Here is a 19,501-nt window from a genome sequence, read left to right as displayed (position 1 = left end):
TGTTATGAACACAAAACTCGATCTGATTTTTGGGATATTTCTACCATGTTAGTTTATTATCATGTATGGTATACTGAGGGTACAGACACAAAATCCAGTACAAATATAACATTGGTAAACATGGTATGATGGTGTTTGATACAGTTATGTATGGTATACGTGAATATGATGGTATTTATCTCTAGCTACCAAATATAATTATGGTATATGTGATGATACTGATATACCTAACTACCTAAGGATGGACAATATGAAAGGGCATGAAATGGGCTCGGGAAAAAGGGGTTAGGGTGATCGATATTCAAAGCGACTTAAAAGGAATTATAGAATGGACTAAAGGTGTCGGTGTCCAAGGGGCCTTTGAGGTGTATCATCGATGTAGGTGCAATAGTTGGTGGGCCAATGTTGAAAAGTTACATTTTGACATGTCTTTCGCGAGCAGAACATGCTGTTAGACTTGCTTATGCCCTAGTAAGATATTAACAAAGTGTGATTGAGGAAGGCAGAGTCGGAGCACCACAAATGAGAGATGATCATGGTGTACAAGAGTGCTAATCATTGGCACTAAAATGGACAAGTATACAAGCATAAATGAAATGAAAATTTAAACATGTTACAGCACAACTCAATAAGCAAGGATTAGATGTTGCCATGAATAAATAATAAAACTTTAATTACTATTATTTTCTTTTATTGTTATTTAAATTAAACAATATGTTAATTAAACTTAAAATTTATTTATTTATTTATAAAATGGATTTCATAAGCTTGGGCTCATTATGTATATATATAGTTTTTTTCTCTCTTTTTTAGACAAATTAATTGTTAATATTTCTCAGAGTTTTTATCACTCCCCACTTAAAAGAGTTCTGATCACTCCAAACTCTTCCAAATGATCCTAAAACCTAAATTCTGGTAACACACTGGTCGATGATACCTGTAGAACAGTAGAAGCAATTGTGATATTTTGAAGCAGTGGAGATGTTTTCTCGGGTCTTCAGGAAGTCTAAGGATAAAAATGATCATATTGCAACCCTGGATAAATTGAATGAGGTACCTACATACATGAAACTAAATGAGATTTATAGCCTTTTTATCTATCAATTAGAAGAAATTTGAAAAATAATGTTCGCCATTGGTAAACTTAGCATCAGAATTGTGTTTATGAATCCTATTATTTTTCAATCTGAAATGGCTCCATTGTAGAATAAGCTTTGACTGTGATTTCTTCATTTCCGCTGTTTGTTCTTTCGGATGATTTGTTTATTTTGTTCATTTTTGATTGTTAAGACTCTGGTGTCGCTGGAGAAGAAGGAGAAAGTACTCCAAAGGAAGGCCGCTGAAGAAACTGAAAGGGCGAAAGAATTTACCAGAGCGAAGAACAAGAGAGGTAATATGTACTTTTGTACTTTTTGATCTTCAATTTCTAGGGTTTCTATTTCTGTAATGTCGTGGAAAATTGGTTGATGATTCATTCATTATTTGACCTAGTATTATCAATTTCTTCGTGCAGCGGCTCTACAATGCTTGAAAAGGAAGAAACTCTTCGAGCAGCAGATTGAACAGCTTTGCAATTTCCAGTTGCGCATTCATGATCAGGTTGGCTTGATCCTCTTAAATTTAGTAGTCATATTTCAGTTAACATATATGCCTCGTGTGTGGTTATGGTTAGATGATAATGATAGAAGGAGCAAAGGTCACGACGGGGACTGTTGATGCTCTGAGAACTGGAGCAGCTGCAATGAAAGCCATGCAGAAAACAATGTTAGTATTGGTTTTACTGTCCTATTACACAAATGAATAAGATATGAGATTGAAATAAGAGAGACCGTTTTATTGTTATTGCGTATAGGAACATCGATTATGTGGACAAGACGATGGATGAAGTGAATGAACAGACAGAGAACATAAGACAGATACAGGAAGCATTGGCTGCTCCAATTGGTTCAGGAGCTGACTTTGATGAGGTTTTGCAGAATGCCACTAAACTTGCATTTCTTTTTCCCCAATTCATAACAGCTTTTTAGCTCAATAATTTTCGGTTTGTTTGTGTAGGATGAACTGGAGGCAGAGCTCGATGCGTTGAAAATCGACGACTTGGAAGAGCAACTTCTGCAGCCTGCAACTTCCACCATCCCTGCTACTCCACTGCATATCCCACTAGTCAAGCAATCAGCTCAGACTTCTTCTAGGACAAGGGATAGAGACAGTGATGAGGAGTTTGCTGAATTGCAAAGAGAAATGGCTCTTTGAGCTCAACCCTTTTACCAGTAATTTTTTGGCCTGAGTTTGTGTTAGGAGCTGTGATTCTCAGAGGTTTCTGACTATGTTGAATTTGGTTGGTTTAGGCTTTGTTTAATAACTGAAATTTTTTTCAATTTTTGAAATTTTTTTTTAAAAAATAGAAAATTAAAAAGAAAAAGAAAAGTATTGTTATGCAATTTAACAAAGAAATTTGGAATGTGCCCTGCAGGCTTAACTCGGTGGTTTAAGGATAAGTCTTATTCCAGTGACAGTGTAGGGTTTGATTCCTATTAAAGACATGGGGTTATTGAGAGACCCAAAATCCAAACTATTGGTCAAAGTTGAAAATAGTTAAACTTACTAATTCAATCAGCTAACAGGTATTCATCAACCATTCATATGTAAAAAGTTAAAATAAAATTTAAAAAATAAAGAGCATAAAAAGATCTATATAGAACGAAATTAGAACAATGGAAACTGAAATTGCTGGATTTTTTTTTTATACAAAGGAAATAAATAATAGAGGCAAATGAATTTTTGAAATAAAATTAACAATCAAATGTCTACTGCTACCCAATTACTCCACCAATTACAAACCACCCTACACAGTACAAACAAATGTATATATAATATATCTCTCAGTGAATCATGTAAGTAATCGCCAGAGCTACCAGCATCAGAGCATATGCTATTCCTTGATCAATTGCCACCCCTGCAATTTCATTCCATTCCATTTGTCAGCACTCACAATTTCAATAATTTACACTTCAACTTATAAACCCAGTGACATTTATTAAAAACTTCTATAATATCAATCGTATCGGATACAATTATGTGTTGTATCAAGCACATTATTATACCGTTTTCACTCATTTCAATTCATTCAGTATTACACATTGTAATTTGTGGGAGATGAAAAACTATCCATATTTTTACTTAAACCCCAAATTCAGGTTTCTTTTATAGAGATAAAAATCTCAATTTTGGGTTTAAGCAGCCACCTAAACATGAAGGTGGAGAATTTACAACCTAATTGAGAGCGTGGAATTCCTGTCCCGTTTAAGAAAGTAACCCAAATGGGGTTCAAACGAAGATTCGATTGAAATGTAGATATTAGGGCAATATGTAAAATAAAAAAATCGGAGGAAAAGAGCATACCATCACTTGTGGGGGCAGGGGCAGGGGCCTGGGCATTAATGGAAGGAATAGCCAATGCCAAGACAATAGCAAAAATAGCCATTAAAAAGCAAACTCTTGAAACCTCCATTGTTGCAGCAATAAACCACTCAAATTTCTTGATTTGTATCTTCAATGGCTGCTTCACAAAAGCCTTGAGGTGTATGCTTAAATCCCTGAAATTGTTGGGCTATATAAAGAAAGGCAAAGAGATAGAGAGAGGCTTATTCTGTGTTTGATTGAGAGGATCTCCAGAGCATGGCCTCTCTGTCAGCCTCTTTGTTTTCACCCTGGAACACCCCAATCAAGGCCGTTGGTTTCTGACACGTGTACGGCTGTAGTGATGCCTGCTCTCCCTCCAGGTCGTACTGAGCTGTCCAATGAAAGAAGATTCCTTCGCACATGCAAAAAATCATTGTACTGTACAAATTTTTTATTGTATTTCTGTTTTTACGTTACTCTTTTCATTTTTAAATTTCAAATTTGAGTTGGCCGTTGCGTTTCTTAGCCTTATAAATCTAAAGCATAATAATCCAAAACTAAAATAAAATAAAATAAATATTCACGGCCACCAGTTGTTTCTTAATCATTTTTCATAGTTTTTATCAACTTTTAATTTTTTATTACTTCTTTAACCACCCCGATAATTCAGTTGATATTAAATTCCAATTCAATTATGTGAAAGGTGGATTAGCTTATATTTGAGAAAATTTTGGCCAATTTTAAGATAAGTGGAGAGTTCTTTTCAGATTTAATTGAAATTTTGAGTTTAAATTACATTATGAAGTGAAACTTTAAAAAAAAAATTAATTAAATATCTTTTTATTACTAAACTTACAATTAATTACTAAGGTTGTCTTTATCCCAGCCAATCTTCGTCTTGCTAGATGATGTGACACATTGAAAAATAATTTTTTATATAATGGCATGGTTAGCAAACTTGCTACTGCAGCAAGTTTGTTAAACCTGACAAAAGGCTGCTTTTGTACTTTTATTTATTTTTTTTATTTTCATTATTTTTAATTTTCTTTTGATGTGATGTGAAAGTGTGACTTTTTTTTATTTTTTTAAATAAGAGTATATTGTAGAAATGTAAAAAGAATAATAAAGAAATTGTAAATTTAGTGATATGATATTTTTGTTACTGAGATAGTATTGCAGGGATAAGATAGCCTAATACAAACTCTTAATTTTTTAAAGGAAAACTTTATATATTAAGCTTAAACCCTAACCATTTGTTAAGTATTTTTTAATTGAAACATGAGTGTAAAATACATTATAAAAGTTTGATTAAATGATGTTTTTTTTACTAAACTTGCAATTGAATGCTAATACTTAATATTTTATAGAAAAACTGTATTATTAAGCTTAATTGAACCTAACCATTTGTTAAGTATGTTTAGTCAGACTCAGATTATCATGTTTGAAATTGCTACAGTACATTTTTTTCCGTTGTCCGTTTAAAGTCTATATAAAGGACTTATATAATATAGTATAATAGAATTCACAATAGAGGGTGGTTAATTGTTTGCGAAAAAAAAAAAAAAAAAGAGGTTGTTAAATGTGAAAATTACATGCCTTCAAAATCATTGCCCAAGAGTGACTATAAGAGGTAAATTGTGAGTAGCCACGTCAATTCACAAGGTAGAACAAGATATTATGATGATTGGTCACACCATTTGAGCTAGTATTATTAGGCCACCTTTACTATTTCACTTGGTTAAAAGCCAAAATAAACTTTAGGTAAACATCTGATATGATTATATGAATAGTGTTTCAATGCCAAACACAGAAATACAAACCTCACCTCTACTAAAAGCACCCTTTTCAGTTGGCATTCTGGAGAAAATGTACAATGAACTTGTTTACAATGATGGCATCTTCTATATATGTTCTCCTCCCACCCCTATTTTTTATTGTTACATATCGGTTATTACGAAGTATTAGTGTAAAATCAAGAGAGACATTGACTTAAATTATTGAGTGATTAATTTAAGGATGTATTAATATTTTGGAAAAAACTCATATGAAACCAACTGTCTAATGAATTCTTATTTATCGGTGAGATGGATCAAGTTTTTCATAAGTAGGAATAACATTCAAATATGTCTTCTTTTTTTTGAAAACAAACCAAGACGAATTAATCATTAATCAAATGTCGAATACAATCAGGAATAGAATTAAACCATAAACGAGGACCAGACTGAGAATTAGTAGCTCTAGTTAAAGCGTGAGTCAACTTATTCGCTGATCTAGGAATAAAACTGAACGACACAGAATCAAAATGTCGTTTAAGATTGAGACATTCTTGAAGAACACAACCAGCATAGGATAAATTCGGGGAACCCGACTTCAATAATGAGCAAACCACTTGACAATCCGAAAAAATAATGATCTTCCGCCAATCGCAATCCTTAGCCCAGGAAAGAGCTTCCTTTATCGCTATAGCTTCGGCAAGATGGGGGTCGTGTAAACACCTGACTTTTGAACTTCTAGCCGCCAAGTAGTCGCCATTCCCCTCATGAACAACAGCAGCGACATAACCATCCTCCTCACTGGGATTAACAGTTGCGTCAACATGAATGTGAATTAAGTCTCCAAGATCATTATCACCACTGACAGCATGCAAAGAATTAACAGGGCCTTGGGTCTCATGCATAATAAACTCACTCCAGGAAAGAAATAAAGAAGAAGCCATATGTAAAACATTCCTAGAGTCCCAAGCTTTTTGGTTCCATACCAGTGCATTTCGGCAAGTCCAAATAGACCAGCACAATGCCACAACCTTGTGCATTAAATCTGGATTTGCTGACACCATGAGATGAGACAAGAAATCCTCAAAACAAACAATATCACCAAAAGCTTGAATAGCAAACTGGTTCTCCCATAAAATCTTTGTATGCTGACATTGAAGAAACAAATGCAATGTTGATTCAGGGTAAGAAAAACATAAAGGACATGAGGGATCAAGACTTACACCACGACTAGCAAGAGTAGGACATGAGGGATCAAGACTTACACCACGACTAGCAAGAGTAGTGCGAACAGGGAGAATAGTTACACCACGACTAGCAAGAGTAGTGCGAACAGGGAGAATAGCTCTAGCACATCTCCAAAGAAAATTGACATACTTTGGAGGGATACAAAGCTTCCAAGAGAGATGACCATGCACGAAAAACCAACCCCTCCCCGACATGACACCAGTAGCAAGCTTATAGCCAGCCTTAAGAGTATAAACTACAATTAGTATGTCATTTAACTGCAAATTAAACTACAATTAGGTCATTGAACTAATAATAATAATAATAATAATAATAATAATAATAATAATAATAATTGGATCTCTGAACAAGGCAAACTCATGCAATTCAACCCAAAATGACTCGTTTATCTGGGAACATGCTGACGTAGCGATTACTGAATTTAAAAATAATTTTAAATAAAATAATTATTTTTTTTAAAAAAAGTCCCTTTGTCTCCGACCGAAAACGAAATTACAAATGGGCCGGCTTCGTCTCCATGGCAAGGAGATGAAGGCAGCTTTGTCTCGGGGCGTCTCCATGGTCAAGGAGACGGCCCGACGAGATGAACTGGACCTTAGGTTTTTCTTTTTATTATGTAAATAATTATTTTATTTAAAATTATTTTTAAATTCGGTAACCGTCACGTCATCATGTTTTCAAGTAAATAGGTTATTTTTTGTTGAATTGCATGAGTTTGCATTATTTAGGGATGAAATTGTATTTTTTTTAAGTTTGATGACTGAATTATTATTTGGTATGTAGTTGAATAATTTATTGAACTTCTTATTCCTCATAAGTATTACACTTTTCGTTATAGGCAAGTGAAGGCGTGAAGGTGGTTTTCCACTTGCAGCGCAACTAGCATATATATAGTCCCACCGCCTCAGACATGTCCATGTCTAACTAGAGACTCTCCACGAAATTTTTAGTGTATATATATTATATATATTGCCTGACCAAATGCATGTGTAACGTTGCTAAACCAAACAACATTTCGGGACGTACACAACAAAACAGTACGTATGTATCAAGTTATCAACCCGGCTTAGCTGTTTATAATAGTATTCATATACTCCTTCCGTCCTATTTTATAGGTCAAATTCAGTTAACAAAACTTGATTGAAATTATTTTTAATTTATTTTTTGTAACATTAAATTTAGTATTAGTATACAAAATTTATATATTTAGAAACTATACTAAAATTACTATTAAACACAAAAAATTAAATTTAAACATAAGTAAAAAAAAAAAACTAAAGAAAATAAACAAAGAAGAAATAATTGGTTTGATCAATGAATATTAAATAAGACAGATAAAATGAGACAAATGGAATACTTTTCTAAAAAAATATATACTTGAAAGAATATGAATATAATTCTTGACATATATTTAAATGTATTACTCCGTTGTTTCATTTTACCTGTCATGTTTAGGTAGTAACCATTTCTTCATTACTATTTTTTTAGTAATTTTTAATTATTTTTAAATTTAATTTTTTATGTTTAATAGTACTTTTAATGTAGTATCTAAATATATAAATTTTATATACTAATACTAAACTTAATATTATGAACAGTTGAATTAAAAACAGTTGAATTAAAAATAACTTGAATCAACCCTAATTATCTAAACTAGATAAACAAAATAGGTCGGAGGGAGTAATTTCTTTTTATATAAAAAATAATGTTTCCACCATTATTATTATTAAAAATCACTACTTGTTACCTTGCTTAACTCGCACAAACTGAATAGAATCGATCGAGTAATTATACAGCAGATGTTAACTAAGGCAATTTATATCGTGGNGGGATCAAGACTTACACCACGACTAGCAAGAGTAGTGCGAACAGGGAGAATAGCTCTAGCACATCTCCAAAGAAAATTGACATACTTTGGAGGGATACAAAGCTTCCAAGAGAGATGACCATGCACGAAAAACCAACCCCTCCCCGACATGACACCAGTAGCAAGCTTATAGCCAGCCTTAAGAGTATAAACTACAATTAGTATGTCATTTAACTGCAAATTAAACTACAATTAGGTCATTGAACTAATAATAATAATAATAATAATAATAATAATAATAATAATAATAATTGGATCTCTGAACAAGGCAAACTCATGCAATTCAACCCAAAATGACTCGTTTATCTGGGAACATGCTGACGTAGCGATTACTGAATTTAAAAATAATTTTAAATAAAATAATTATTTTTTTTAAAAAAAGTCCCTTTGTCTCCGACCGAAAACGAAATTACAAATGGGCCGGCTTCGTCTCCATGGCAAGGAGATGAAGGCAGCTTTGTCTCGGGGCGTCTCCATGGTCAAGGAGACGGCCCGACGAGATGAACTGGACCTTAGGTTTTTCTTTTTATTATGTAAATAATTATTTTATTTAAAATTATTTTTAAATTCGGTAACCGTCACGTCATCATGTTTTCAAGTAAATAGGTTATTTTTTGTTGAATTGCATGAGTTTGCATTATTTAGGGATGAAATTGTATTTTTTTTAAGTTTGATGACTGAATTATTATTTGGTATGTAGTTGAATAATTTATTGAACTTCTTATTCCTCATAAGTATTACACTTTTCGTTATAGGCAAGTGAAGGCGTGAAGGTGGTTTTCCACTTGCAGCGCAACTAGCATATATATAGTCCCACCGCCTCAGACATGTCCATGTCTAACTAGAGACTCTCCACGAAATTTTTAGTGTATATATATTATATATATTGCCTGACCAAATGCATGTGTAACGTTGCTAAACCAAACAACATTTCGGGACGTACACAACAAAACAGTACGTATGTATCAAGTTATCAACCCGGCTTAGCTGTTTATAATAGTATTCATATACTCCTTCCGTCCTATTTTATAGGTCAAATTCAGTTAACAAAACTTGATTGAAATTATTTTTAATTTATTTTTTGTAACATTAAATTTAGTATTAGTATACAAAATTTATATATTTAGAAACTATACTAAAATTACTATTAAACACAAAAAATTAAATTTAAACATAAGTAAAAAAAAAAAACTAAAGAAAATAAACAAAGAAGAAATAATTGGTTTGATCAATGAATATTAAATAAGACAGATAAAATGAGACAAATGGAATACTTTTCTAAAAAAATATATACTTGAAAGAATATGAATATAATTCTTGACATATATTTAAATGTATTACTCCGTTGTTTCATTTTACCTGTCATGTTTAGGTAGTAACCATTTCTTCATTACTATTTTTTTAGTAATTTTTAATTATTTTTAAATTTAATTTTTTATGTTTAATAGTACTTTTAATGTAGTATCTAAATATATAAATTTTATATACTAATACTAAACTTAATATTATGAACAGTTGAATTAAAAACAGTTGAATTAAAAATAACTTGAATCAACCCTAATTATCTAAACTAGATAAACAAAATAGGTCGGAGGGAGTAATTTCTTTTTATATAAAAAATAATGTTTCCACCATTATTATTATTAAAAATCACTACTTGTTACCTTGCTTAACTCGCACAAACTGAATAGAATCGATCGAGTAATTATACAGCAGATGTTAACTAAGGCAATTTATATCGTGGACCAGGGTGTATAATGCATTGTGCACTTCATATCAAAATGTTAGGAGATGAGTTCTGTGTATTATAGGCAATCGTTCTGTGTATTCTAAGCAATCATTTTGTGTATTCTAGACAATTGTTCTGTGTATTCATGTCAGTAACACAGGTTGTGATGTGTTTGTGCATTCGAATGTTAGGAGGATGAGTTATGTGTATTTTGTGTCAAATATTTTGTGTATTCTAGGCAAGTGTTATGTGTATTCTAGGCAAACGTTATGTGTATTCATGTTAGTAACATTCGAATGTTAGGAGGATGAGTTCTATGTATTTTGTGTCAATATTATGTGTATTCTAGGCAAACGTTATGTATATTCTAGGCAACCATTTTGTGTATTCATGTTAGTAACATTCGAATGTTAGGAGGATGAGTTCTGTGTATTTGTGTCAACATTCTGTGTATTCTAGGCAACCGTTATGTGTATTCATGTTAGTAACACAGGTTGTGATGTGTTTGTGCATTCGAATGTTAGGATACACAGAATATAAGCCCAAGTATTATCTCTTATGTTCCATGTTTTTCAAATTTCACAATGTTGTTTAAATATTCACCTTTTGTCGTGTGTATTTTTGTGATCTAATGAACAAGTGTGTGTTTTTTGTTCTTGCTTCTTCATTACTGTTTTTGTTGTTGTTCAAATTACATTTATATTTTAATTTATAAAAAAAAAAACTTGTAATACGCGCGGCTCGTTTCGGACCAGATAGCATTGTGGACCCTGGTCCACGGTATAACGTTCCGTTAACTGCCATGCAAATAGTTTAGGCAGCAAGTTTGTTGGGATGATCAGAGAAGGAAATTTTTTAAAAAGAAATTACATTTAGCCATTTAGGGTGCTTGTGAAAGGTTTTGGGCTAGGCATTTGATCTTGGGCTTATATTTGAGTAGTTGTAATTTGTAAATGGATATTTTGGTGATGCTTATTAATGAATGGTTTATTTTGTTTTCAAAAAGAGATGAGAGAAGGATGCATTAAAAAAAATAAAAATTGATATATAACAGTATATACAGTACAATATCATTTAGACCAAGAGAAAAGAAATTTTGTTTTGTAGTAATACAAAGTTGTTTGTGGGGCCTACAAAAAGTTACTTATCTTGGTGCGGAGTAGGTTAATACATTTTATTTTTCCTTTTTTCCGATCCCCTCTCCTATACAAACAAAAAAACTTGATACCTTTGAAGTTAACGTTGCTCGCTCTTAGTCCACTTCTTACATATATACATGGGTAAAAACTAATAATGCTTTTTATTTGGCTTGCATCATGCATCATTGCCTGAGCATTAATGCAGATGTTTTGTTTCTTATTATCAATATTAATTGGATTGATACTAAATATTTTTTTTAAACAATAAGAAAATAAATACACAAAACAAAATATTGTATTAAGTAGTCTATAATAAAGGAATAAGTATGATGCTTACAATCCTAAATTATTTATATAAATATACATGCAATATACATGCAACAAGCCAACAACCACATCGGCCCTAAGTCTTCTTTTCTATTTTAAGGCCTCCACTGAGGCTGGGACTCAAATTTATGACCTCATATGAGGGAGGTCATTACATGCCATCTGAGCACAAGGTACTTGGCCTCCCAAGTCTTCTTAAAAACAAGTAGCTCATAAAATGAGTGCGCCTAAGGCTGGGTGATCTGATGATGACCATATGCATGTACATATTTGGTGTCTTATCATCCCAATCTCACATTATAAAATACGAAATGGACAAGAATGATAGTAACATTATACATGACTAACCGGCATATATTAGTGACGTATATAATGTAGCCAAAGCTGGAGTCCAATTCTGTCTGGCCATAATATTATCTTTAATTTAAAATGGAACCACTTGTCCACTTGTGTATACATTAATATAACACATGCAACGTAACAGTGATAAGAGTGGAGCTATATGGCATTATGCAGTAAAAGTCACGAACAGAATTTGATTCAATGTATAATAATAATAAACTTAACCGGCCTTTCGGGTTTAGCCCCTGGGCTGTGGGAACTTGTATAAATATATTAATCTAAGCAGGTGAAGATCATATCATTTCTATTCTTAGTAGCAGAAATCTATCTCTATTCTCTCTCCATCATGGATGTAAAAACAATATTTGTGCTCTTTACTCTAATAATATTCCCATTAATAATGGTAGAAGCGACTAAAGTTGAGATTATTGAAGCCACAGGTGTGTTCGATAATGGAGAAGGGCCACGTCTAACCCTCCACGGACCTCATATAGGTACTCAATTCTCATATCTTTTGGTCCCTCCTTAGATTAATTGAGTTCAGAAATTTCACCTACCATACATTATTTTCATTTCCAAAAGCTTTTCGTTTTTGGGTCACGAGGGAAACTCGTACTGATCACTGTATTAAAAGTGTACTGATGAGTAATTCCCGTCTTGTAATTCATTCTAACCGACTCGGTTAAGTACCACAAGGAGATAATTAAGCCACTCGAGATTACGTTGCTAATAACTGATCTTTTCAAGAAGGCCAATTGATGGCTTTTAACTACTAAAAACAAACTTGTAATCTTATGGTTATCAAGTTAGTAACTTGAGTAATATAGTTAGAGTTGTCCCTCCAAATGCTTAATTTTCTTGAGTGTTGATCTGATGGAGGGGTAGGTGTTTTTGTGGTTACGTTTCAGCTGGAAAAGACGACGGCGAGCTGATGGGTAGTGAGGATCCACTTGAAGAAGAGTATGTTTCTTCTTTCAATAATAACGTCCCCGTCGTCGTCGTCCCTGATTCCGGCGATCTGATGATTCCGGTTCCGGTGGCGGATATAGAGAAGCTTGGTCGTCGCCTCCTAGTTGCGGCGGTGGAGTCCAATTCCAGCGCTGCGCCGGGCTATTAGCCATCTATCCCATCTCATCTGCTTCGTAGTGGCTTTTCCAACCTGTTATATTACGTTGTTTAATGCAAAAGTTGTGGCTTTTTGGTGGCCATCAATATATGTCTGTCATTTTCATTTGAACGTATCACGTATGTATGTACTAGATTTTAATAATATATATATGAATCATGCATTATCGAGTTTCATATTCTCATCACAGATTTTATGATGTTTTTAATTACTACGTTAAACAAAACCAGCAGACTGCGTGCGGACTGTACTACTCCATATTATATGCTTGATATATATAGCAAGTCAAATGTTACGGCCTCGTTGTTGGCTCATCAATTTGTCTCTGCTATATTTTAACTAAATGTCGTCAACTCACTCTGGATTGAAATGAAAAGGTGCATAAAATATTATGTTTAGATGAATGCTTCTCATCCATACAAAATCACACAATTATTAATAGTCACTTTATGATGTAGTAATTTTTGTGTGGTTAGTTGTTTCTCTTTTATAAAAAAAAAAAAGAAAAAAGAAAATTCAATTCATAAAAAATGTCAATGTGTAAATATGGGGGAGTGCTTAAATTTAATTGTTGTGGTTATAATGTGAAGTAAAAACAAAAAGATAGAAATTTAAATTTATATTAATTTTATTTATTGGATCAAATTAAAGTTGCCTTCTAGATGTGTAATTAGATGCTACATTAACTTCATTCCTTTTACAATGAAGTGATTAATTTATTCATATGCCTAATTGCCTAAATATTACATCTACTCTCAATTTTAAGCTATTTTTTACTCTATCCTGAGATGCCAACCTTCGCAAATTATATCGTGGACCGTGGTCCACAATGCATTGTGGACCGCGGTCCCAAAACGACGTCGTTTTGATTAATAAAAACAAACGGATGAATTCGCGCCACTCACTTTCTTTTCATATATACTGCAGTTACATTTCAACACAACTTCAGTTACATTTCAACACAACTGCAGTTACCTTTCAACACAACTTCAGTTACATTTCAACACAACTGCAGTTACCTTTCAACACAACTGCACTTACATTTTGATATAAGTACAGTTTCATTCGATAATATAAAAACACAAAAGTGAAACTGTTATTCAGTATCTGTTCATATACACTGCAGTTACATTTCAACACAACTGCAGTTACATTTTGATATAACTACAGTTTCATTCGATAATATCAAACACAAATGTGAAACTGTTATTCAGTATCTTTTCATATACACTGCAGTTACATTTCAACACAACTACAGATACATTTTGATATAACTACAGTTTCATTCGATAATATCAAAACAAATGTAAGGCAGTATCTTTTGGAATGAACTGTAGTGTCAATTACGAGGCTCCGTCTCCCACTTACTAAAACGACGTCGTTTTGGGACCGCGGTCCACGATATAAGAACTGGCCAACCTTTGATTGATTTAAATAATAAAGTCAGTCACTGTTTTTATTTCATTTACTTTTCTTTATCTAATAAAATTTGTACATGTGACGGGATTTATATATACTCTATGGGAGTAAATATATTATTTTCTTACTCATATTTAAGGGATCAAATAATTGAACTAAACCTTACTGTATATGATATGACCTTAGTTTATTTGGGCATGGGGATACAAGTGAAGCTTCAATGGGAGTGGCAATGAAGAAAATTAAAGCTGTGTTTTTCCACTTGCAGTAGATATATAGTCTTGTTAATGTTTTATTTCTTAGAACATCATGGTAAATTCGAGTGCGTTTATATTCTTTTTCATTAAAAACAAACAAACAAACAAACAAAAAGAAAGAAAAATAAAAAAACTATGATATGAATTCAACTTAAGAGTAGATTTGTTATATTTTATATATAACATTATTGTGTTTTGAGTAAAGAGAGAAACCCACACACTATCTACATGTTTTGAGTAACGAAAAAAATCTACTACCACTATTCACATGCGAGAATAGGCTAAACTCTCACATAAAAAGTAAGGACCGGTCCAATTCATCCATCTGAGCCTGGATAGATAAACCGTTGATGGCAAATGAAAAAAAAGAAAAAAAAAAGAAGAAGATGCGATTAATTTTATAAATATTGTACAATAAAATTAACTCCCTATTTTTTTTTGTTATTACTAAAACTCTTAACTATTGATTAATCTTATATTAGCTTGATGGGCTGCTAAAATCAGTCCTCACCTTTATAAGGTTGTTATCATTTGAACCGACAACTATATATATACACATTTTAACAGAGTCAGTAGTACTCAAAAAGAATATATAGTTGCGTTCAAATGAGAACAACTCTTTAGGATAGATTGTGTGCTTTAGGGTAGATTGTATGCATTGTTTACATGCAACATAGATTGTGTGCATTCATGTAATAGTTCGCACGTTCTCACCTAAGTGTTGTTTAGAGATGAAAAGTGGCACGAAAAGTTATTAAAAGGACGAAAAGTGTCACGCCAATGATATCTTAGGGACAAAAAGTGAGTATAACCCACACAGCTACACTTTGGTACGAATTCTACAATTATCTTATAATTTAAAAATGAAAAGTTGAATTTATCTAATTATTAAATTAATCGAATCTTGATATTGCTCTGCATTGGTGTCTTATAACGCGTATTTGTTGTAGGTGTGAAATAAAATAACTAATCATTTTGGAGCATTTATATAAATCAGCTGAAGAATAATGTAGAGATGATATATGTAATCTGGCATGTAAAAATGTAAAATAACAGTGATCCGATGTTAACTGCAAAATAAAAATAGAAAACTATATATATATATATATATATAGTTCGTGGTCATTAACTCATTATGGTTGGAAAGAAAGTAATTAAGTATGAAGGTTCAACACGTAATGCATGGAAATTAAAATCAATTATAGTACGGTTTCACTTGGGCATAGTATTCCAAGTCTTATCCATTGGTAATAACGCTGTGCATCACTTAGCTTGGTTTACAAGATTTGGTGTCTTATATATCATCTTAAACTCACTTTACAGAATATACGAAAGGGACACATGATAGTAACATTAGAGATGACTCACCGACTTTGCCGACATTTATAATCACATATATAATGGAACCACTTGTGTGTGTGTGTATATATATATATATATTAATATATGCAACAGTGGTAGTGCAGCTACGATTGCGATTTAATGTTGAAAGTTGGATGCGGAGGTTGCAGGGATAATTCAGTTGATTTTTTAGTGACATTATAAGGAAATATAATTAAATCTTGTCAGTGACAATGTTAGAGTTTCACACTCTTTAAAGACACTAGAATTCTCTCACCTAATGGGTCAATGAGCTATTGATGGGTAAATATGCACATGTACTAGTCAGTCCGTAAATCACCTGTCCGTCGGTCACCCAACCTGTCCGTCAACGGTCACCCAACCGGTCCGTCGACGGTCACCCGGTCCGTCGGCCGCATGATCGGAAGCAACACACCTTGTGGATTGGAGGCTCACGAGCGCAACAGTTGCTTGATGTGACGACCGACAACTTTACGGGAACAAGGGATCCGTGTTTTCATCACCTCGAGTAACTCAACCACTTCGAGCAAACCGATGCGCATTTTGCGGAGTGACAGCCCATATGCCCTCCACTTGCATATCAGACACCATGTGCATAGTGAATCCACTTTGTATAAATATAGGGCTAATTCCCCTCGCTGGGGGGAGGATAACTCATCAGTACTACACTAATACACTTGTGATTTGCTCATTCGTCTCTCTTGCTCTCTCCTTGTTACTGTTCGTCACCCGTAGAGCGATATAGCTTCTTACCGCTCAGTCGTCAACCGGTAGAGCGACCGATTGACCGGCCGAGCGGCATCCTTCACCACACGTAACACACGTGTTCGTAGCGTAATCGTAGGCCCGTTTACATTTACGCTATCATTGGCGCCGTCTGTGGGGATTGAACGAGTCACTCTGTTCTATCCCTTTATCTTTTCTTTCTTCACACTATTATCCATCTTAAAATGACGAACAGTAGGAAAAGTTTGAGCCAAACTCATGCACGTAGGGGGAGCCCGACTCGGTTGGTCGGACCTCACCCTGACAATGTAATTGAAACACTCCCTGAAGATGATCTACGTCGCCAATTGGAACGATCCAGGAGCCTAATGAACGAGTTGACATCCAACCAGAGGCAAGATGCACGACCTACCCAACCGGTCAACCCGAATGCAGGCGGACATGCAAGGCAAACGAGCTTTCAAATTCCAGTGACATATGCCATGTTGCCCCCAACTGGCCAAATGCTGACTCCACCACCAGGTGCACTTGGGGGGAACCCGTTGCAAGGGACTCCACAACAAGGATTGACTCCGGTGTACCAACCGTGGCCGGGAACTCCCGGATACTATGTTGTATCACCCACTCCCCAAATGCTTGCAATTCCTCAAATCCCTGCCGTGGAACAACAGGCGCCCCGACCTTCCCAGAGGCAACAGTCGCACCCCCAACCTCAAGATCGTAACTTGGAGGAAGTCCAATCTACGGATCGCACACGGAGGTCCGATCGAGAGGGACGTCGGTATGACCCCATTCAACGTAGGAGCGCTTTTGATCGCATCCGGAATAGCGTTAGATCTCGGTTGGGGCCCCAGAATAACAATGAACACGCGAGACAAAGGCCCCAAATGACTGTAGAGGAAAGCAGCACTGGGAGTGCACAACATGGGGACGCCCATTTAGCTGGCAGAAGGGTCCGACCTGTCGGTCGGGTGAGTGATCGGCAGACCAATCGAGTAGGCGATCAACCGGTTAGGGAAGAGAGGCAACTCGATGAGGAGGATAGTCCCCGACTCCAAATGGCCAGGATGCAGGAAAGAATAGATCGTTTACAACAAGAGCTTCGCGAGAGAGTCGGCGTGGGAAAAGAACCATCATGCTCGCTGGTTGCCACCCCCTTTACGGACGACATCATGAGTGCCCACTATCCGCAGGACCTCCAAATCCCGCTGGCTCACACTTATTCCGGAAGGCACGACCCGCAAGAGCATGTCGACATGTACTATGGCAACATGTTGATGTTGGGAGTAAGCGATGCGGTCATTTGTAGAGCTTTCTTCGCTACCTTAGTCGGTAAGGCGGCCGAATGGTTCAAGGGTTTGGAGCAGGGGTCGATCAGAAATTTTGGTCAGTTGGCCGATAAGTTTGTAAAGCGTTTCGCTGCAAGTAAATCGAGAAAGAAATCTTACACTTGCCTGAACAAGGTAAACCAAGCTGCGGGAGAACCGTTGTCTACTTTCCTATTTAGATGGGAACGTGAGGTTGATGAGGTTGAACCGATGGAGGACCGGGTGGCAATCCAAGCTTTCCTTGCATCACTTTGTTCCGGGACGCTCTACTACGACCTCATAGTTAATCCCCCCCGAACTTATGAGGATGCCATCACCAGAGCCAAGCATCATGCAGATGCCACCGAAGCTAACATGGCAAAGAGACGCGATGAGCAGCCGGTCAATCGGGACAGAGGCCACGATCAAAGGAAAAATAAACCACCGTTCAGACACGTCAAACAATACAATCGACCAGAAGATGTACCACGTTTCACTCCGTTGAACAGACCCCTGGTGGAAGTCTTGCAGTTTGCCGAGCAATGCAATTTGATCCACCCACCGGAGCCGATACCCGAGGGGGAGGACAAGAGAAAGTATTGTGCTTTCCACAGAGTCAAGGGACACAATACTTCGGAGTGCATGGCCTTGCGCATGCTCATTGAACAACTCATTCAGAAGGGAGAGTTGAGGCAATTTGTGATGAAGGAGGATAGAAATCAAAGAAAAACGGAAAGGAATGTGATGAAAAGGAATCCCGAAAGGCACGACGAGGCATTCGTCCCACCCAGGTTAGCTGATGAGAAGGCGGTCGGAAAGAAACCAGTGATCCACGTCATCTACGGGGGCCCTGAAGGAGGCGACTCTTCACGACAAAGGAAGCAATGGGCGAGAAACGTATACGTTGGGACGATTCATTCGGAACCTCGAGAGAAGAGAAAGCGTACAGAACCAATACTTTTCACTGACGATGATCTACCACTCCATGGGGAAGCCCAAAATGATCCACTCGTCATCACACTAGATGTCAACGGAACGGATGTCCAGCGGGTGCTGGTTGACACGGGGAGCTCGGTGAACATCTTATATTTTGATGTCTTTGCTCGATTGGGTCTGTCCACCGATCAGTTAACCCCCATTCGGACCCCGTTGTCGGGTTTCACCGGTGACTCCATAGAAGCAGAGGGAGTCATCAGCTTGAATGTGGAGTTGGGCAGCCAACCAAACATATTGAAGACTACCATGGACTTTGTGGTAGTGAAATTGAAGTGTGTTCACAACGCCATACTTGGGCGACCAGGTATCACTCGCGCAGCTGCTATTATATCCATGAACCATTTGTGCATGAAGTTTCATACACCCAATGGGGTTGGAGTGGTTCGAGGAGACCAACGTGCTGCTCGACAGTGCTACGTGCGAGCAGTCAAACGGTCGGACCGCGAGGAAGGCAGGATTCACACCATATCCCAGCAGGTAGA

At 35.7% G+C, this 19,501-nt stretch overlaps 3 protein-coding genes and 1 long non-coding RNA gene across 4 annotated transcripts; 2 read left to right on the top strand and 2 right to left on the bottom strand.

The window, feature by feature from the left end:
- The first annotated feature begins 906 nt into the window (after positions 1–906).
- On the top strand, positions 907–2,446 carry LOC116000397 (vacuolar protein sorting-associated protein 32 homolog 2-like). Its single transcript, XM_031240477.1, has 6 exons — positions 907–1,053; positions 1,291–1,390; positions 1,514–1,599; positions 1,673–1,764; positions 1,853–1,967; positions 2,056–2,446. Exons 1-6 carry the CDS (start codon positions 982–984, stop codon positions 2,251–2,253), a joined length of 663 nt encoding a protein of 220 aa, XP_031096337.1. The 5' UTR covers positions 907–981; the 3' UTR covers positions 2,254–2,446.
- Positions 2,447–2,673: 227 nt separating this feature from the next.
- LOC116000131 lies at positions 2,674–3,716 on the bottom strand. Its single transcript, XR_004094067.1, has 2 exons — positions 3,403–3,716; positions 2,674–2,956 (listed from the first exon to the last, which is right to left on the bottom strand). It is a non-coding gene; the product is annotated as an uncharacterized LOC116000131 (long non-coding RNA).
- Positions 3,717–5,560: 1,844 nt separating this feature from the next.
- On the bottom strand, positions 5,561–6,238 carry LOC115999536. The gene has a single exon (XM_031239381.1). It carries the CDS (start codon positions 6,236–6,238, stop codon positions 5,561–5,563), a length of 678 nt encoding a protein of 225 aa, XP_031095241.1.
- A 5,843-nt stretch (positions 6,239–12,081) lies between these two features.
- LOC116000486 lies at positions 12,082–13,136 on the top strand. The gene is made up of 2 exons (XM_031240575.1): positions 12,082–12,320; positions 12,735–13,136. Exons 1-2 carry the CDS (start codon positions 12,173–12,175, stop codon positions 12,941–12,943), a joined length of 357 nt encoding a protein of 118 aa, XP_031096435.1. The 5' UTR covers positions 12,082–12,172; the 3' UTR covers positions 12,944–13,136.
- Positions 13,137–19,501: the final 6,365 nt, after the last annotated feature.

The sequence above is a fragment of the Ipomoea triloba genome, chromosome 12 (genome assembly GCF_003576645.1).
Source record: "Ipomoea triloba cultivar NCNSP0323 chromosome 12, ASM357664v1".
Classification (NCBI taxonomy): Eukaryota; Viridiplantae; Streptophyta; class Magnoliopsida; order Solanales; family Convolvulaceae; genus Ipomoea; species Ipomoea triloba.
This window is presented reverse-complemented; position numbering and strand designations above follow the sequence as displayed.